Source organism: Chenopodium quinoa, unplaced genomic scaffold, assembly GCF_001683475.1.
Source record: "Chenopodium quinoa cultivar QQ74 unplaced genomic scaffold, ASM168347v1, whole genome shotgun sequence".
NCBI classification, from domain to species: Eukaryota; Viridiplantae; Streptophyta; class Magnoliopsida; order Caryophyllales; family Amaranthaceae; genus Chenopodium; species Chenopodium quinoa.
Genome location: NW_018745454.1, coordinates 5,560,626 through 5,574,652, shown reverse-complemented (window position 1 = coordinate 5,574,652; position 14,027 = coordinate 5,560,626). Strand labels below are relative to the sequence as shown.

The following is a 14,027-nucleotide window of genomic DNA, read 5'->3' as shown; positions in this document are numbered from 1 at the left end:
GCAAGGCAGCATTCCCCCTTCGCTCTGGAAGAGCGTCTAATGCCAACCGCATGGCTTCCCAGTTAGCCTCCTCATCATATAACATAATGCGTAGAGTAGGCTCATAATGTTCAATGGGAAGAACTGCTTCAGTGCCGTATGTCATGAGAAATGGGGTCTCACCGGTTGCCCCCTTTTCGGTTGTCCGGATAGCCCAAAGGACATGAGGTAATTCCTCTGCCCATAGTCCACCGGCTCTTTCTACTTTCTTCTTTATCCCGTCTGAGATCAACTTGTTAAAAGCCTCAACTTGACCGTTTTCCTAAGGACGGCCAACGGATGCAAAACAATGGAAATTCCTTGGTCTCCCAACCAGGTCTTCAGGACAGGCGTTTCGAACTACGGTCCGTTGTCGAAAACCATGGACATTGGAACCCCGAACCGGGTGATGACGTTTCTCCAGATGAAAGAAATCACGTCTTTCGTTTTAATCCCTTTTACCGCCTCTGCCTCAACCCATTTGGTGAAGTAGTCTACTGCTACAAGAATGTAGCGGCGGCCGCCTGATGCAGGCGTATAAGGTCCCAAAATGTCCATGCCCCATTTAGCAAACGGAACCGGACTATGGATTGCCGTGAGTTCTGTTGCCGGTTGATGTATCAACTTAGCGAATTTTTGGCACTTGTCGCATCTCTTTACTAGATCCATGGCATCTGCTTCAAGAGTGGGCCAGAAGTACCCTTGCCGTCTGGTTCTTCTGGCCAGGGACCTGCCGCCAATATGCAAGGCACAAAACCCCGCGTGCAGATCTTCCAAAACTTCTCTCCCCCTATCCGGGGTTACACATTTCAAAAACGGCTGCAGGTATTCCTTCCGGAGGAGTTCCCCTTGATGCATAACAAAACTTGAAGCACGCTTCTTGAGCGCTGATGCTTCTGAAGGGTCATCCGGCAAGGTACCATCCGTCAAAAAGGACCGGATGGGATCCATCCAGGTAGCAGTTCTGTCCAAGACTCCAATGGGATCATTCTGAATACTTCGTTTTTCAATGACTTCCCAAAAGACCGTCCTAGGAGCATCACCGGAGGCTGATGATGCCAACTTTGAGAGGGCATCTGCCTGATTGTTTTCAGACCGGGGCACCTGTCGCAGATGAAATTCATCGAAGGACCCAGCCTCCTCTTTGACCGCCTGCAAATATTTGATCATAGCCGGATGGGTGGCTTCGTAGTCACCAAGGTATTGGCTAACGATCAGCTGTGAATCTGAGCAGGCGTCGACCTTTCTTGCACCGGCTGCCTTACACATGCGCAATCCGGCTAGCAGGGCTTCATACTCTGCCTCATTGTTGGAGGCTTGGAACTTAAATCGTAGTGCATATTCAAACTTATCCCCTTCCGGGGAATGACAGATAACACCTGCACCACAACCGTTCACCGTAGAGCTGCCGTCTACAAATAACTTCCAGACCTGATCAGGGTTTTCCGGGTGCACCGGCCTAGTCATCTTGACAATAAAGTCGGCAAACGCCTGACCTTTCACTGCCCGCCTGGGTTCAAAAGTTATCTCAAGGCCTTGTATTTCAACAGCCCACTTGATCATTCTACCGGATGACTCTATAGCAGTCATCGTACGCTTGAGCGGCTGATCTGTGTATACCACAACCGGATGTGCCAAAAAATTAAGGCTTCAACCGCTTGACTGCTACGAATAAGGCCAACCCAAATTTTTCGATCATGGGGTACTGGAGCTCAGCATTTTTTAAGACATGGCTGATGAAGTACACCGGCAGCTGAATGCCATCTCTCTCAGCGAGGAGAACGGCACTAAGGGCGTGATCAGAGACGGCTAGGTACATGTACAGAACCTCCCGGGGTAGGGGGCTCACTAGCCTTGGCAAAGAATGCAAGTGCTGCTTAAGCCTCTGGAATGCCGCCTCTGCTTCTTCACCCCATTCAAACCTTGACCTCTTCCTGATTGCCTGGAAGAAATAGAGGCACTTGTCACCTGACCGGCTGAGGAACCTCCCTAATGCCGCCAGACAACCGGTTAACTTCTGGACCTCTTTTACAGTGCGGGGAGACTTCATGTCAATTACCGCCTGTATTTTTTCTGGATTAGCTTCGATGCCTCTTTGGTCAATCAAGAATCCGAGAAACTTCCCAGACTCAACACCAAATACGCATTTCTTTGGGTTAAGCATGACCCGGTGCCGCCTGAGTGTGGTGAAGGTTTCTCGCAGGTCTGCTAGGTGATCCGTCTGTAGCTTGGATTTGACTATCATGTCATCGATATACGCCTCTACATTCCTGCCAATCTGGTTGATAAAAACGGTGTTTATCATGCGCTGGAATGTAGCCGGTGCATTCTTCAACCCAAACGGCATCACCGTATAGCAGAATAACCCCTGATCAGTGACAAAAGCCGTCTTCTCCTGATCTTTCTTCCAGAGAGGTATTTGATGGAAGCCGGAATAAGCATCCATAAAGCTCATTAACGCATGGCCGGCTGTTGAGTCGACTAGGCTGTCAATCTTTGGAAGCGGGTAGCTATCTTTTGGGCATGCTTTGTTCAAATCTGTGTAATCCACACACATCCGCCAAGTACCGTTCGGCTTCTTTACTAGAACGACATTTGCCACCCAATCCGGGTAGTAGCATTGCCTAATGAATCCAGCATCCAACAGCTTTTTGACCTCAGCCGCTGCCGCTTGAGATCTTTCTCCACCATGATCCCTCTTTTTCTGCCTAACCGGCTGCTTTTTGGGATCTACGGCTAGCTTGTGGACAGCAAGATCCGGGCTGACGCCTGGCATCTCTTCCACTTCAAAGGCAAAGATGTCTTTGAATTCCTTCAGCAGCTGGAGCAAGCCTTCTCCCAACCGTTCGAAGGCTACCGTCCCGACCTTGACTGTTCTTTCAGGACGGCTGTCATCTAGGATGACATCAAGGCAGTCACCAGCCGGCTGAGGTCGTTGGTCATCTGACCTTTCCCCGGCTAGTGATTGCTATTTTTCCTTTTTGACGGGTGCCAGTTGGTCCGCCTTTCTTTTCATACCGGCTGCCCTTGGAGCCGGGACTGCTGGGTCGCAGTTATCAATATCTATGGGCTCGCCCTGGCCGGCTGCACCCATAGTTGTCTTGACGTCAGAGAGATAGCACTCTCTTGCCGTCTTCTGGTCCCCGCTTAGGGCACCGACTGTACCATCATCCTTTTGAAATTTGACCAACATGAGGGACGGGATGATGACAGCCTTAGATGCGTTGAGGGTAGGATGGCCAAATATCATGTTGTAGGCGGATAACTCCTCCACAACTAAAAACTTGACTATCATGTGGCGTCCTTGCCCCTTTTCACCCAGCCGGATCGGAAGATCTATGCTTCCGACCGGATGCACTACTCCACCCCCAAAACCGACTAGTGGGTGAGGAGCCTGGTGCATGTTACCGGATGTGTACTTGAGCTTGGTCAAGCACTGATAACTGATTAGGTCAGACGAGCTCCCGGTGTCTATTATGATTCGGCCAACCTTCTGGTTGGCAACCTTGCATTCGATGACGATGGGGTCATCATGAGGCCGCCTGACCTTGCCCCGGTCCTTTTCAGAAATAAGGACCTCAGGAAAGATGTCTTTCGACGCCTGGCCCTCATCCACTGAGTTGACCAGCTTCCTGATGTTGTCTTTGGTGCCCTGGATGGTGGGACCCCCTCCGGCAAAACCGCCTGCTATGGTGAAGATGGTCTCTTCATCCGTCTCGGAGTTTACTGGGCCGGTTTTTGCCGCCTGCCCTTTCTTGGCCTGGGTATTACCCTTAGCCTTGGGTAGGTAGGATTTTAGGGCCCCCTCATCTGCCAGACGGTCCAATAGCCGCCTGAGGCTATAGCAGCCATTGGTGTCGTGGCCAACATCCTCGTGGTATCGGCAATACTTGCTCTTGTCCCGTTTATTCACGGGGCTTTTCATTTCAGCCGGTTTGTCGAGAGACATCCGGTCTTTGATTTCCATGAGGATGGTGGAGCAATCTTTTGTGAACTCGTATTTGGGGACATATGGTTCTGACTTCCGCCTGATCTTCTGGGCCGGCTGTCCTGATCGGTCAGCTGCCCAAACCCCTTTTCTCTTTTCTTCCTTTCTTGTCGGCTGATGCTGTTGCCGGCTCTCTTTTTTGTCAGACTTTTTATAATCTGACGGCTGCTTGACAGCACAAAGCTCCGTCGCCTGTATATAGGCTTCAGCTTCAATTAACGCCTCTTGGAGGGTAGCAACCCTCTTCCGGACGAGGTCAAACTTAAAGGTCGACCCATCCTTCAGACCTCGAAAGAAGTCTATATAGGCCACTTCATCTGATAGTCCTGGAATCTGAATTCTCATCAGATTGAACCGTCTGACGTATGACCGGAGGCCCTCCCGGTCGCCCTGCTGTATTGCCCCTAGGTCGAGGCTAGTCTTTTTGGCAGGAATATTCATTGAGAAATTTGACGTAAACAAGTACGCCAAAGTTCGAAAGCTGTTGATGCAACCGGCTGGTAGGTTACCAAACCAACGCTGGGCTATGCCCTTGAGGGTAGCCGGGAAGCATCGACACCAGACGGCATCATCTAACCCCTGGAGGTACATGAGGTTAGAGTAGGCCATTAGATGGTCTTCTGGGTTGGTGGTGCCGTCATAGGCCCCCACCAAAACATTCTTGATGCCGTTGGCTGTTCCCCCAAATTTAGCAGGCGCAGCTGCCAGTCCGTGGGTTGGAACGGCTACTGCGCTTGCCCACCGAAAAGACCCAGTGACATAAAAGGGGATCCACCCAACCCATTCGGTGTGCCGAATAGGCCAGGCTGGATCACTTTGGGTCCAGACCGGGCAGAAGCTTCGCCCGTCTGGCTCCCAAGATTCGTTCATGTACGCCTGTGTGAGACGTCATGGAAACTGTCCGGGAAGGTCGACGTTGAGGCCGACGCAGACGCCTGACCTCGCTTCTCTTGGAGAAATGTGCGGGCGTCTGAGAATGTTTTCTTGGAGCCATCCGGTTGTACGTGCCGGATGGCCTTTCGCAGCTCCCCTTGAGGAAAACGGAGTCTGCTTGGATCAAACCTTAAGCCCTCCCCCTCCTTTGGCTTGGGATGAGGGGTAGGAACTCGTTCTTTGACCGCCTTCTTTCCAGAAGGCTTCTTGGCCGGCTGACCCTTCTTTGGAGTAGCTGACCGGATGAGGCTCTTGATCTCACCCTTGAAACTATTCATGAAAGACATGAGTTCGTTTCTTGTAACGGGGGCTGAGCCCTCCACCGTTTGGGCAATTCCAGCCGGTTGCCCGGCTGGGTTGCTGGGAGCAGCTTGGCTGATTTCCCGTTCTCTTCTATCTTTAGCACGAGGGTGCTTCGTTCTGAAAGACCCATCCGGGGCCACATATGTTTCAATTTCGTCTCCACTTTCATGGTCCGTCTGGACCTCAGGCTCGACCACAGGCCGTTTGCCCTGATTCGGTGACGCAGTATCAGAAGTCATCTTAGAAGTACTCTCCCCACAGATGGCGCCAAATGTTTCGGGGTTTTTTTATGTGTCCTGCGGGAGAGTTACAATTCCAAGAATGCCCTTCGACGCCTGTGCCTGCAAAATCACGAAGACTCCTGGGGGTAGGAGCTCCGCCTCCGACGATCAAGTTAGTAAAGATACGGGAGGTAGAATGCACGTAATGTAGAAGTTACTTCTCGCGTAATGGGAGAATTCTGCAATTAATATTGCTCGGGGTAAGTGTTTTTCTTTTTGAGGAGTATTCAATGTGAACTACAAATGTTTCAGCCCCCATTAATGAGGGTCCTTCCACTATTTATAGTGGGGAAGGGATGGTTTCCCTTTTAGGGTTTAGAGGACACGTGTCAGCAGAGGATTGGAGCCCTGCTGACCAACGGCTGGATGCCACGTGTCACTAGGCCATTGGGCCACGTGTTTAGGGTATTTTTACCCCAAACAAGAGTATATATATCCGTTTTCAATAATAAAGTCATAGAAGTTGACTATCTTGATTTAATTTCAAACCAAGATCAAATCCAAGAGCTTTACTATATAGTTGTGTTATTTGTGTAGATTAGCTAATTGCTTAACTAAGTAATACTCAGCTACTCACAAACCATATAAAGCCGTCCATCAACATATATTCGATCTCGATCATCACACTAATTAAGCCATAATACCAACAATAATTAATCCAATGGATTATTACTACACAATTTTGTTGATTGTACTTCCTTTTCTTTGGGTTTTATTGTATGTTTTCAACCTCAATTCAACTCTCACCACAAATAAAAATGCAAGGATTCCTCCAGGGCCTAAACCTGTACCAATCTTAGGGAATTTGCCACATCTTGGAGATTTACCTCATCATACGTTGGCTAATCTAGCCAAAACTTATGGCCCCTTAATCTCTCTTAAATTCGGAACTATCACAACTATTGTTGTATCCTCTGCGGAAGTAGCCAAAGAAATGTTCCAAAAACATGACCTTGCACTCTCCAATAGGCAAGTTTCTGCCGCGGTACGTGCAAATGGGCATGATAAATACTCCGTAGCATGGCTACCCATGTGTCCAAAATGGCGAATGTTAAGGAAAATCTCAGCCATTCATTTATTTTCTAGTCAAAGGCTTGACGCGAGTCAAGCCCTTAGACAAGAAAAAGTGTCTAAACTTATGGAGTATGTAAAGGAGTGTAGTAAGACAGGGGAAGCAATTGATGTTGGAGGAGTAGCATTTACAACTTCGTTAAATTTGTTGTCAAACACATTCTTTTCGTTCGATTTGGCTAGCTATAATTCTAGTGATTCCGGAGAGTTTAAGGAGCTTGTTTGGAGGATTATGGTGGAGATTGGAAAACCTAATTTGGTAGATTGTTTTCCTATATTAAGGTTTTTACGTGTGTTTAGTGTGAATTATAAGTTGATGGTTTATGGGAATAAATTAAATAAGCTTTTTGAGGATATTATACAAAAACGGTTGAGAAATTCTGCCGTCAGTGGAAGTGGTGGTGATGTATTGGACACCCTTCTTAGACTAATGAAAGAGAATGAGTCTGAGTTAAGTCTTGATGATATTAATCATCTTCTCATGGTGAGTTTTATTTATACTTTTTTTTAAAAATTGAAAAACAAGATAGGTCTAATATACAGTTGGAAACTAATACAATTTTTTTTTTCTATTACTAGAGAAAATAAACTAAATTCATCAATTAGAGTAATAATTAAGAAAGATATATATGTATATATATGTTTATATTTATTCGTTCATACTGTAACTTTGAAAAGAAACCGATATGAAAAACATGTTGTGAAACTTTAGGTTTTTAATTTGTTAACTATACTAATTATGCATGTTGATTGTACAGGATTTTTTTACAGCAGGAACAGATACTACCTCTAGCACATTGGAGTGGGCAATGACAGAATTATTGCGCAACCCTAGAAAAATGGCCAAGGCTCAAGATGAACTTAAACAAGTGCTAGGTGGGAATAAGGTAGTTGAAGAGTCTGATATCTCAAAGCTTCCTTATCTACAAGCAATAGTGAAAGAGACATTAAGGATGCATCCGCCAACTGTGTTTTTGCTACCACGTAAAGCAAGCAATGATGTTGAATTAGATGGTTACATTGTGCCTAAAAATGCACAAGTATTCGTTAACCTTTTGGCTATTTCACGAGATCCCAACCATTGGAAAAATCCAGATATGTTTTTGCCGGAGAGATTTTTGGAGCGCGAAATTGATCTAAAAGGACAAGATTTTGGACTTATACCTTTTGGAACAGGAAGAAGGGCATGTCCTGGTGATACATTGGCACTTCGAATGTTGAATCTTATGTTGGGGAGTCTACTTCAAGGTTTTGATTGGAAAATTGGAGATGGTTTAAAGCCAGAAGATTTGGATATGAATGATAAGTTTGGGATTACCATACAAAAAGCTATTCCTCTCCGTGTTATTCCAATCTCAAAATAATAATGGTGAAGTAACTAAATAATAAGTTCATTGTTTTAAACAAGGATAGTTGGTTTATTTTCTACTTGATTGTATCTGGATTTCATCATAGGACTTGTGTTTCAATTTACAAATATGACTTTCAATAAAATTTAAACAGATAAAGCATATATGAAGTACAAAGGTTCATTGGAATACAAACATTTGCACATAAAAATTTCTAATATTTTGCATGTTTGAATAATACATAATAACTTCGAAGCTTGCCTCCTAAAACAATAATTTTGAAAGCTTATTTATAAATATGAAAGTATAACACAAACACCAACTGTAATTCATATATGCTTAAGAGAATCTAAATATCCTTTTTTGTTTATCATTAACATTTATGTCGCAATTAAAACCTAATCATCCCACCTTTATTGTAGTTTTGTTGAGCATGCAAATGCTGAAACACAGCTCATCAATCATAAAATATGTTCTCCTTTTTTTGGGTGGGCTGCACCCTGTACGAGTGTAGCACGAAAAGCAACCCAAATTAAATATTAACAGCCCAAATTCAATAATGCAGCCCACTGATAATTTTATGATGGAAAGACAAAATGATCAATTCCAAATGGGCCCAAAGACCAGTCGATAAGGTGCTGGATTTGTCTTTTGTGTACTTTAAAGATAGAATTATAGATAATATAAGTATATAACTCTAGGTTTTGGTCTACACTACAACTAAAAGAACTCTAGTGACCCAAGTCCATAAAAAGAACTACTATAAGCTATGGGTCTATGGTTAAGTAGTAATTAACAATTTAACATAATATTATCTCAAAACTTGTGAAAATATGACAATAACTCTTCCAGTTAGGGGCATTGTTGCATGAGATAAAGGTGCATAATAGTATATTAGACCACGTAAAATTATTGTTAATTTTTTCGCAAATTATAATTTTTTAGGTAAGATGAAGAGCTTTATAGGGCTGAAATTGTTCAAAGATAGATTAACTCAATTTAAATTAGCAGGTTAGACAATTTGAGAAGGTGGAAGAAAAAATAAGGGAATTTCAACCCCAAATTGTCACTAGTGGGGATTGAGCCTCTAACTTTATGGTTGTAAGGCGTTTTCCATTTGAATAAACCAATTTTAGCTTTGGTATTTTATGTAATTTAATTGATAAAAAGGGAATAATCAAGTTTAAATACAAAAAACAGTGCATTTTGTATGCGGCAAACAACACCATGTGACTACTTGTTTGATTGATAAAAAAGGGGAAAAAAAATCAAGTTTAATTAAAAAAAAGCGCATTGTGTGTGCAGCTAACAACATCATGTGAGTGCTTATAACAAAACAAAATAACTCATTTAACATTGATTGAGTAACCTGTATGAAGCAAGCCTTGAAACACCGACTGAAATTACACTTATGATTGACTGGTCATATGGTGTGGCTAATCACGTATAAAAGTCGAATAGATTTCGTCAAAAAAAAAATTCAAAAAATAGGTTAAATGAGAGTTTTTTTTTTTTTTGTTTTGTTTTGTTTTGTTTTTTTTTAATAAAAAAAATACTCCGTAAGTACATAAACCATGCCTGATGCTGTCTCCTAAACTCTCTACCACACCGCTTTCATCTAAAACCTCACTCTCTCTCTCTTCACCCCCCATCTCTTTCTCCCTCTACAAACCCAGCATTCTTCCCCAGAATTCTGCAAATCAATGGAAGCTTTTTAATTTGAAAAACCCCCAATTTAATTAATAATTTAAACTTGTACTACTGCAAAAAATCTGGGACCATCTTCTTTAATTTTTAATTCCCCCTAAAACCCTAAATTCCGCCGTTACGTAAAACCCCTTCTAGTATATATTTTCTCTCTCCTCCTCATCCCCTTTTCTTCTTCATCTTCCCGCCCTTTCCCTTTACAATTGGACCTTTTTTCTGCCATTTTTGGGTTCTTCTTCTTGATGATTTTGTTGGGTTGTCATTAAAATTCTGCAAAAAGTTGCAGGAAATGCTAATTTTGTCTTCCAATGCAGAAGCTACTGCGTCGCAGCCCACCTGGCTCTCCTCTCCTTCTCTGTTCTTCGTCTTCATCTTCTTCGTCTGTTAATCCCCTCTTTCTCTCTCCTTATCCTTCAAAAACCCTCAAAAAACCCTGTTTTAAACCCCTTACTATCTCCTCTAATTTCCCATTAGGGTTTTACGCTAAACCCACCTCTGTTATTGCTTCCGAATTCATGCCTGTTTCAAATTCCGCCGTTTTTTACTCTCGCCCTTGTATTAATTTCATCCCCACTTCGTCGTTTTCCACTAAAGCTTCTTCATTCTCTTCTCAGAGATTTTCCGGCGGAGGTGGGAGTTGCCGGGTATGCCGGTGTTCGGTGGAGGATGGGCGGGACTTGCAGCGGCCATGGGTTGTTTTGAAGGGAATGCGAAACGGGTCTCGCTTAGCTTGGTTGCACAATGCTGCTGGGAGTGGAGATGATAAGGGTATGGTGGCGGGTGAAGTTGAAGCTGAAGCCGAGGTGGAGGAGAGGGAAGATAGGGCGGAGGAAGGCGAGAAGCCGGCAAAGATGCAAAGGAGAACAAGGGGATTAGGTGGTAGTAGCTCGGTTTCCGGGCTCGTGGAAAGTCCTGATTTGTTGACAATACCTGGTGTTGGGCCTAGGAATTTGAGGAAGCTGGTTGAGAAGGGTATTGGTGGTGTTGATGATCTTAAGCAGCTTTATAGAGATAAGGTTACTGCTCTTATCTTTTAGCTTTGTTTCTGTATTTGTTTTTGGCTCTGTTTTGTTTTGAGATTAGTTCAATTTCTGCTAATTACGGGACATTTTTTTGTGTCAATGTTTAATAGAGAATGTGACATTATATATGGTTAACATTGTATAATTTGTATGCATCGATTCGAGGTTCTAGTTGTGTTAGTTCTTAGTTATGTGGATGGATTGATGTTGAGTGTAAGACTGTGTGTTCAATTTATGTCAGAGCTATGAACTTCTAAGCCTTCAATTAGAGCTATTCAACTTATAGCTCTAAGATAAACTTGGTTGAGTTATTGGAACTTATACTTTATAGGAGAGGTCCTAGTTTGTTGATGCGTGTATTATTGGTAAAGGGTAGGGCTGAGTACAACTTAATCTTGTGAGGTTAATGTCTGGTAGTCTTTATTGCTGTTGTGCTAGTCCTTGCTATTGTTGTTGCTTTTGTGTAAGTTTATTTGTCCGTGCAAATATGATTGTGGTCTGTGGAAGCTTGTAGTAACTAGTAGATGAAGAAGTGGTCCAAGTGGATGGTTTGCTTATGGAATTATTGGCAGTTTGGTATCGATATAGTTCATTTGGACAATGGAATTGAAACTATGAGGAGTATATTGTAGAGTTTATGCATGGATGATGGTTTTGCTGTTCATTGACTTGTGAATGTTAACATTGCATATGAAATTTCTGGCATGGAGGGAATTATGGAACTTGTGAATGGTTTTGCTGCAAACGTGTACTTTTGTCTGTTGTCTCTGTAAAATCTCCTATTTTGTTGTTTGTATATGATCAATGTTGTGAGACCAGTAATTTGGTGGATTTATGGGGTGTTTCATGTTTTTATTTCTCCTTCATTAGTTGCTGCCAATGCAGTTAACTTTTTCCAGTATGTTAAATTTGCTACCATTATAAATGGGTTTTCAAAAAAAGGTCCTCAAATCTGTGTACTTGTTGAATATTGTCACTATTAGTTGGCTTCTGCTGATATTCCTTTTGTCTTACTTCCTATATGGAACCTCGTCCAGTTTGGTTTCTCGTCCATATGTCACTTTTTTAATGTTTTGTTTTTGCAACCCTTTATTTAATCATATCATTGTTTTATTTCTTCAGTTCTTTGGCAAGTCCAATCAGACGATGGTTGAATATCTCCAGAGTTCAGTGGGAATTATTCACAGAAACCATGCTGAAAGTATAACTACCTATATCAAAAAGAGTGTAGATGAGGAATTAAAGGACGACGGATCTGATTCAGGCATTAGATCACAAAACAGAATCACCCTCTGTGTGGAGGGGAATATCAGTGTTGGAAAAACAACCTTCCTGAAAAGAATAGTTAATGAAACAGTTGAGCTACGTGACCTTGTTGAGATTGTTCCTGAGCCCATTGATAAATGGCAAGATATTGGACCTGATCACTTTAATATTCTAGATGCCTTTTATGCTGACCCTCAGAGGTATGCCTACACCTTTCAGAACTATGTATTTGTTACAAGGGTCATGCAAGAGAGAGATTCATCTGCTGGAATTCAGCCCTTGAGGCTGATGGAGAGAAGTATCTTCAGCGACAGGATGGTAAGGACTTCATGAATTTTCACTCTGTTTTGAATTAATCTTTATGAAATTGCCATGATTAGGATGTGTGTGAAGTAATGTATCAACTGATTAATATCTAGGATAATGCTGTCGGTGAATGGGATTATGGAGAGGCATTGATCATTGTAGTTGGAATTATTAAGTAACTTAAAATTGATTATGTCATCAAGTATGAGTGTTAAATACTTAGTGGAGCAGCTAGATAAATGTTATTTCTTAATAAAACAAACTCTCACTGTTGCTTGCTGTAGGTTTTTGTACGAGCAGTCCATGAAGCAAAATGGATGAATGAGATGGAGATAAGCATATACGACTCTTGGTTTGATCCAGTTGTTTCGTGTTTGCCGGGGCTTATTCCTGATGGTTTTATCTACCTTAGAGCGAGCCCTGACACTTGCCATAAAAGAATGATGCTACGTAAAAGAGAAGAAGAAGGTGGAGTTAGCTTGGATTATCTGCGAGGTCTGCATGAAAAGCATGAGAGCTGGCTTTTTCCCTTAGAAACTGGAAATCATGGAGTTGTCTCGGTCACTAAGCCTTTCTTTCAATTGGATAGGACTACATATCCTACTATAAATGAACGTGTATGCTTCCTGGAGGGTGCTCACATGCATTCTAGCATTCAAAAGGTAATATAATGTACATGTCTCTCAGACCCCCCCTCCTCCCTTTTCCAAGATAAGCTGCAATTCCAAGATACAAACATGCAAAATAAAAACTAAAGAATCCCCTTGTTTGTTGTCATGCAGGTTCCTGCTTTAATTCTTGATTGTGAGAATGACATTGATTTTAACAGAGATATTGATGCAAAGAGAGAGTAAGACTCTGTCTTCTGTTAATCCTTAATTACTCCCTTTCTTAGTTTGCTCTCTCAGCTGATTTATGGAATAATTGTACTTGGCTAATTTTTCTCTCAAGAATCTGTTTATATGATTGTATATGCCTGTTGCAGAGTATTTTACTTTTGTGATTTCATGTGTTTTGTAGACTGAGCAGGTTGTCCCTGTACTGTACCTTAGATGGAACACCTTATAACAATATCTTTGTTACTGGTCAATTTAAGAAATTTTATGTGTACCTATGCCTGTCAAAGATAACACTAACCTTTATGCATTCAAATCATAATATTATGGTACTGAATGCTCCCTTTCACATGCTAATATGTGCAATTCATAATCTTCTGCAGTTATGCACGACAAGTTGCCGAGTTTTTTGAGTTTGTGAAGAAAAACAAAGAGCTTCAACCTCTTCCCCAAGCTGGTGAAGAAGCTGGCAAGCCACAGGTTCTTCTTCCCAATAATAATGATATATGGGTGCCTGGAGGAAAACATTTTCCCAAGTCAGCTCTTCAATCCTTGGATTTTAGGCAGGCGATGTCACTGTTCTCTGGCTAATATCTCTTCAATCAGTGTTGCTGAACTTTTAGAGGTGTCGAGAGGCACCAATTTTGTGTAGTATGGAGCCTTAAGATGACACTGCTTTTTACGTGTTAAATGATTTGTTCTAACCCTTAACCTTTGTGTCGGAGAGATGTAGATAGGGTTGTTTTGGTCGTGGATGCTGTGATGTTCGTTCGATGTTTATCTGCCTCTTTGTTCAAGCATTGTTCATAGTAGATGGTTTGGTTAATAGATGTTATGTTCTGTACATTGTAGAACTGCACTTTCCTGCTCTGCAGATGGTAGTCCAAATCGCAGCTTGTTGGTTGACTATTTCATTGCACGTAGAATAACATTTGGTATAGTCTAAA

General features: G+C 42.5%; 2 protein-coding genes across 2 annotated transcripts; both read left to right on the top strand.

Annotated features, from left to right (window-relative positions):
- Positions 1-6,097: 6,097 nt before the first annotated feature.
- Positions 6,098-8,083, top strand: LOC110714622 (cytochrome P450 76AD1-like). Its single transcript, XM_021893172.1, has 2 exons — positions 6,098-7,078; positions 7,353-8,083. The coding sequence occupies exons 1-2, from the start codon at positions 6,185-6,187 to the stop codon at positions 7,956-7,958; spliced, it is 1,500 nt and encodes a 499-aa protein (XP_021748864.1). The 5' UTR covers positions 6,098-6,184; the 3' UTR covers positions 7,959-8,083.
- A 1,274-nt stretch (positions 8,084-9,357) lies between these two features.
- Positions 9,358-14,027, top strand: LOC110714621. The gene is made up of 5 exons (XM_021893171.1): positions 9,358-10,666; positions 11,795-12,256; positions 12,529-12,906; positions 13,027-13,094; positions 13,464-14,027. The coding sequence occupies exons 1-5, from the start codon at positions 9,959-9,961 to the stop codon at positions 13,669-13,671; spliced, it is 1,824 nt and encodes a 607-aa protein (XP_021748863.1). The 5' UTR covers positions 9,358-9,958; the 3' UTR covers positions 13,672-14,027.

What these genes read in the sequence shown, in the direction of transcription:
- LOC110714622 (XM_021893172.1), top strand. Translation starts at nt 6,185, where the DNA reads ATGGATTATTACTACACAATTTTGTTGATTGTACTTCCTTTTCTTTGG. An exon ending in ATATTAATCATCTTCTCATG is followed by an intron (nt 7,079 to 7,352) that starts GTGAGTTTTATT and finishes TTGATTGTACAG; the next exon opens with GATTTTTTTACAGCAGGAAC.
- LOC110714621 (XM_021893171.1), top strand. Translation starts at nt 9,959, where the DNA reads ATGCAGAAGCTACTGCGTCGCAGCCCACCTGGCTCTCCTCTCCTTCTC. An exon ending in AGCAGCTTTATAGAGATAAG is followed by an intron (nt 10,667 to 11,794) that starts GTTACTGCTCTT and finishes TTATTTCTTCAG; the next exon opens with TTCTTTGGCAAGTCCAATCA. An exon ending in GTATCTTCAGCGACAGGATG is followed by an intron (nt 12,257 to 12,528) that starts GTAAGGACTTCA and finishes TGCTTGCTGTAG; the next exon opens with GTTTTTGTACGAGCAGTCCA.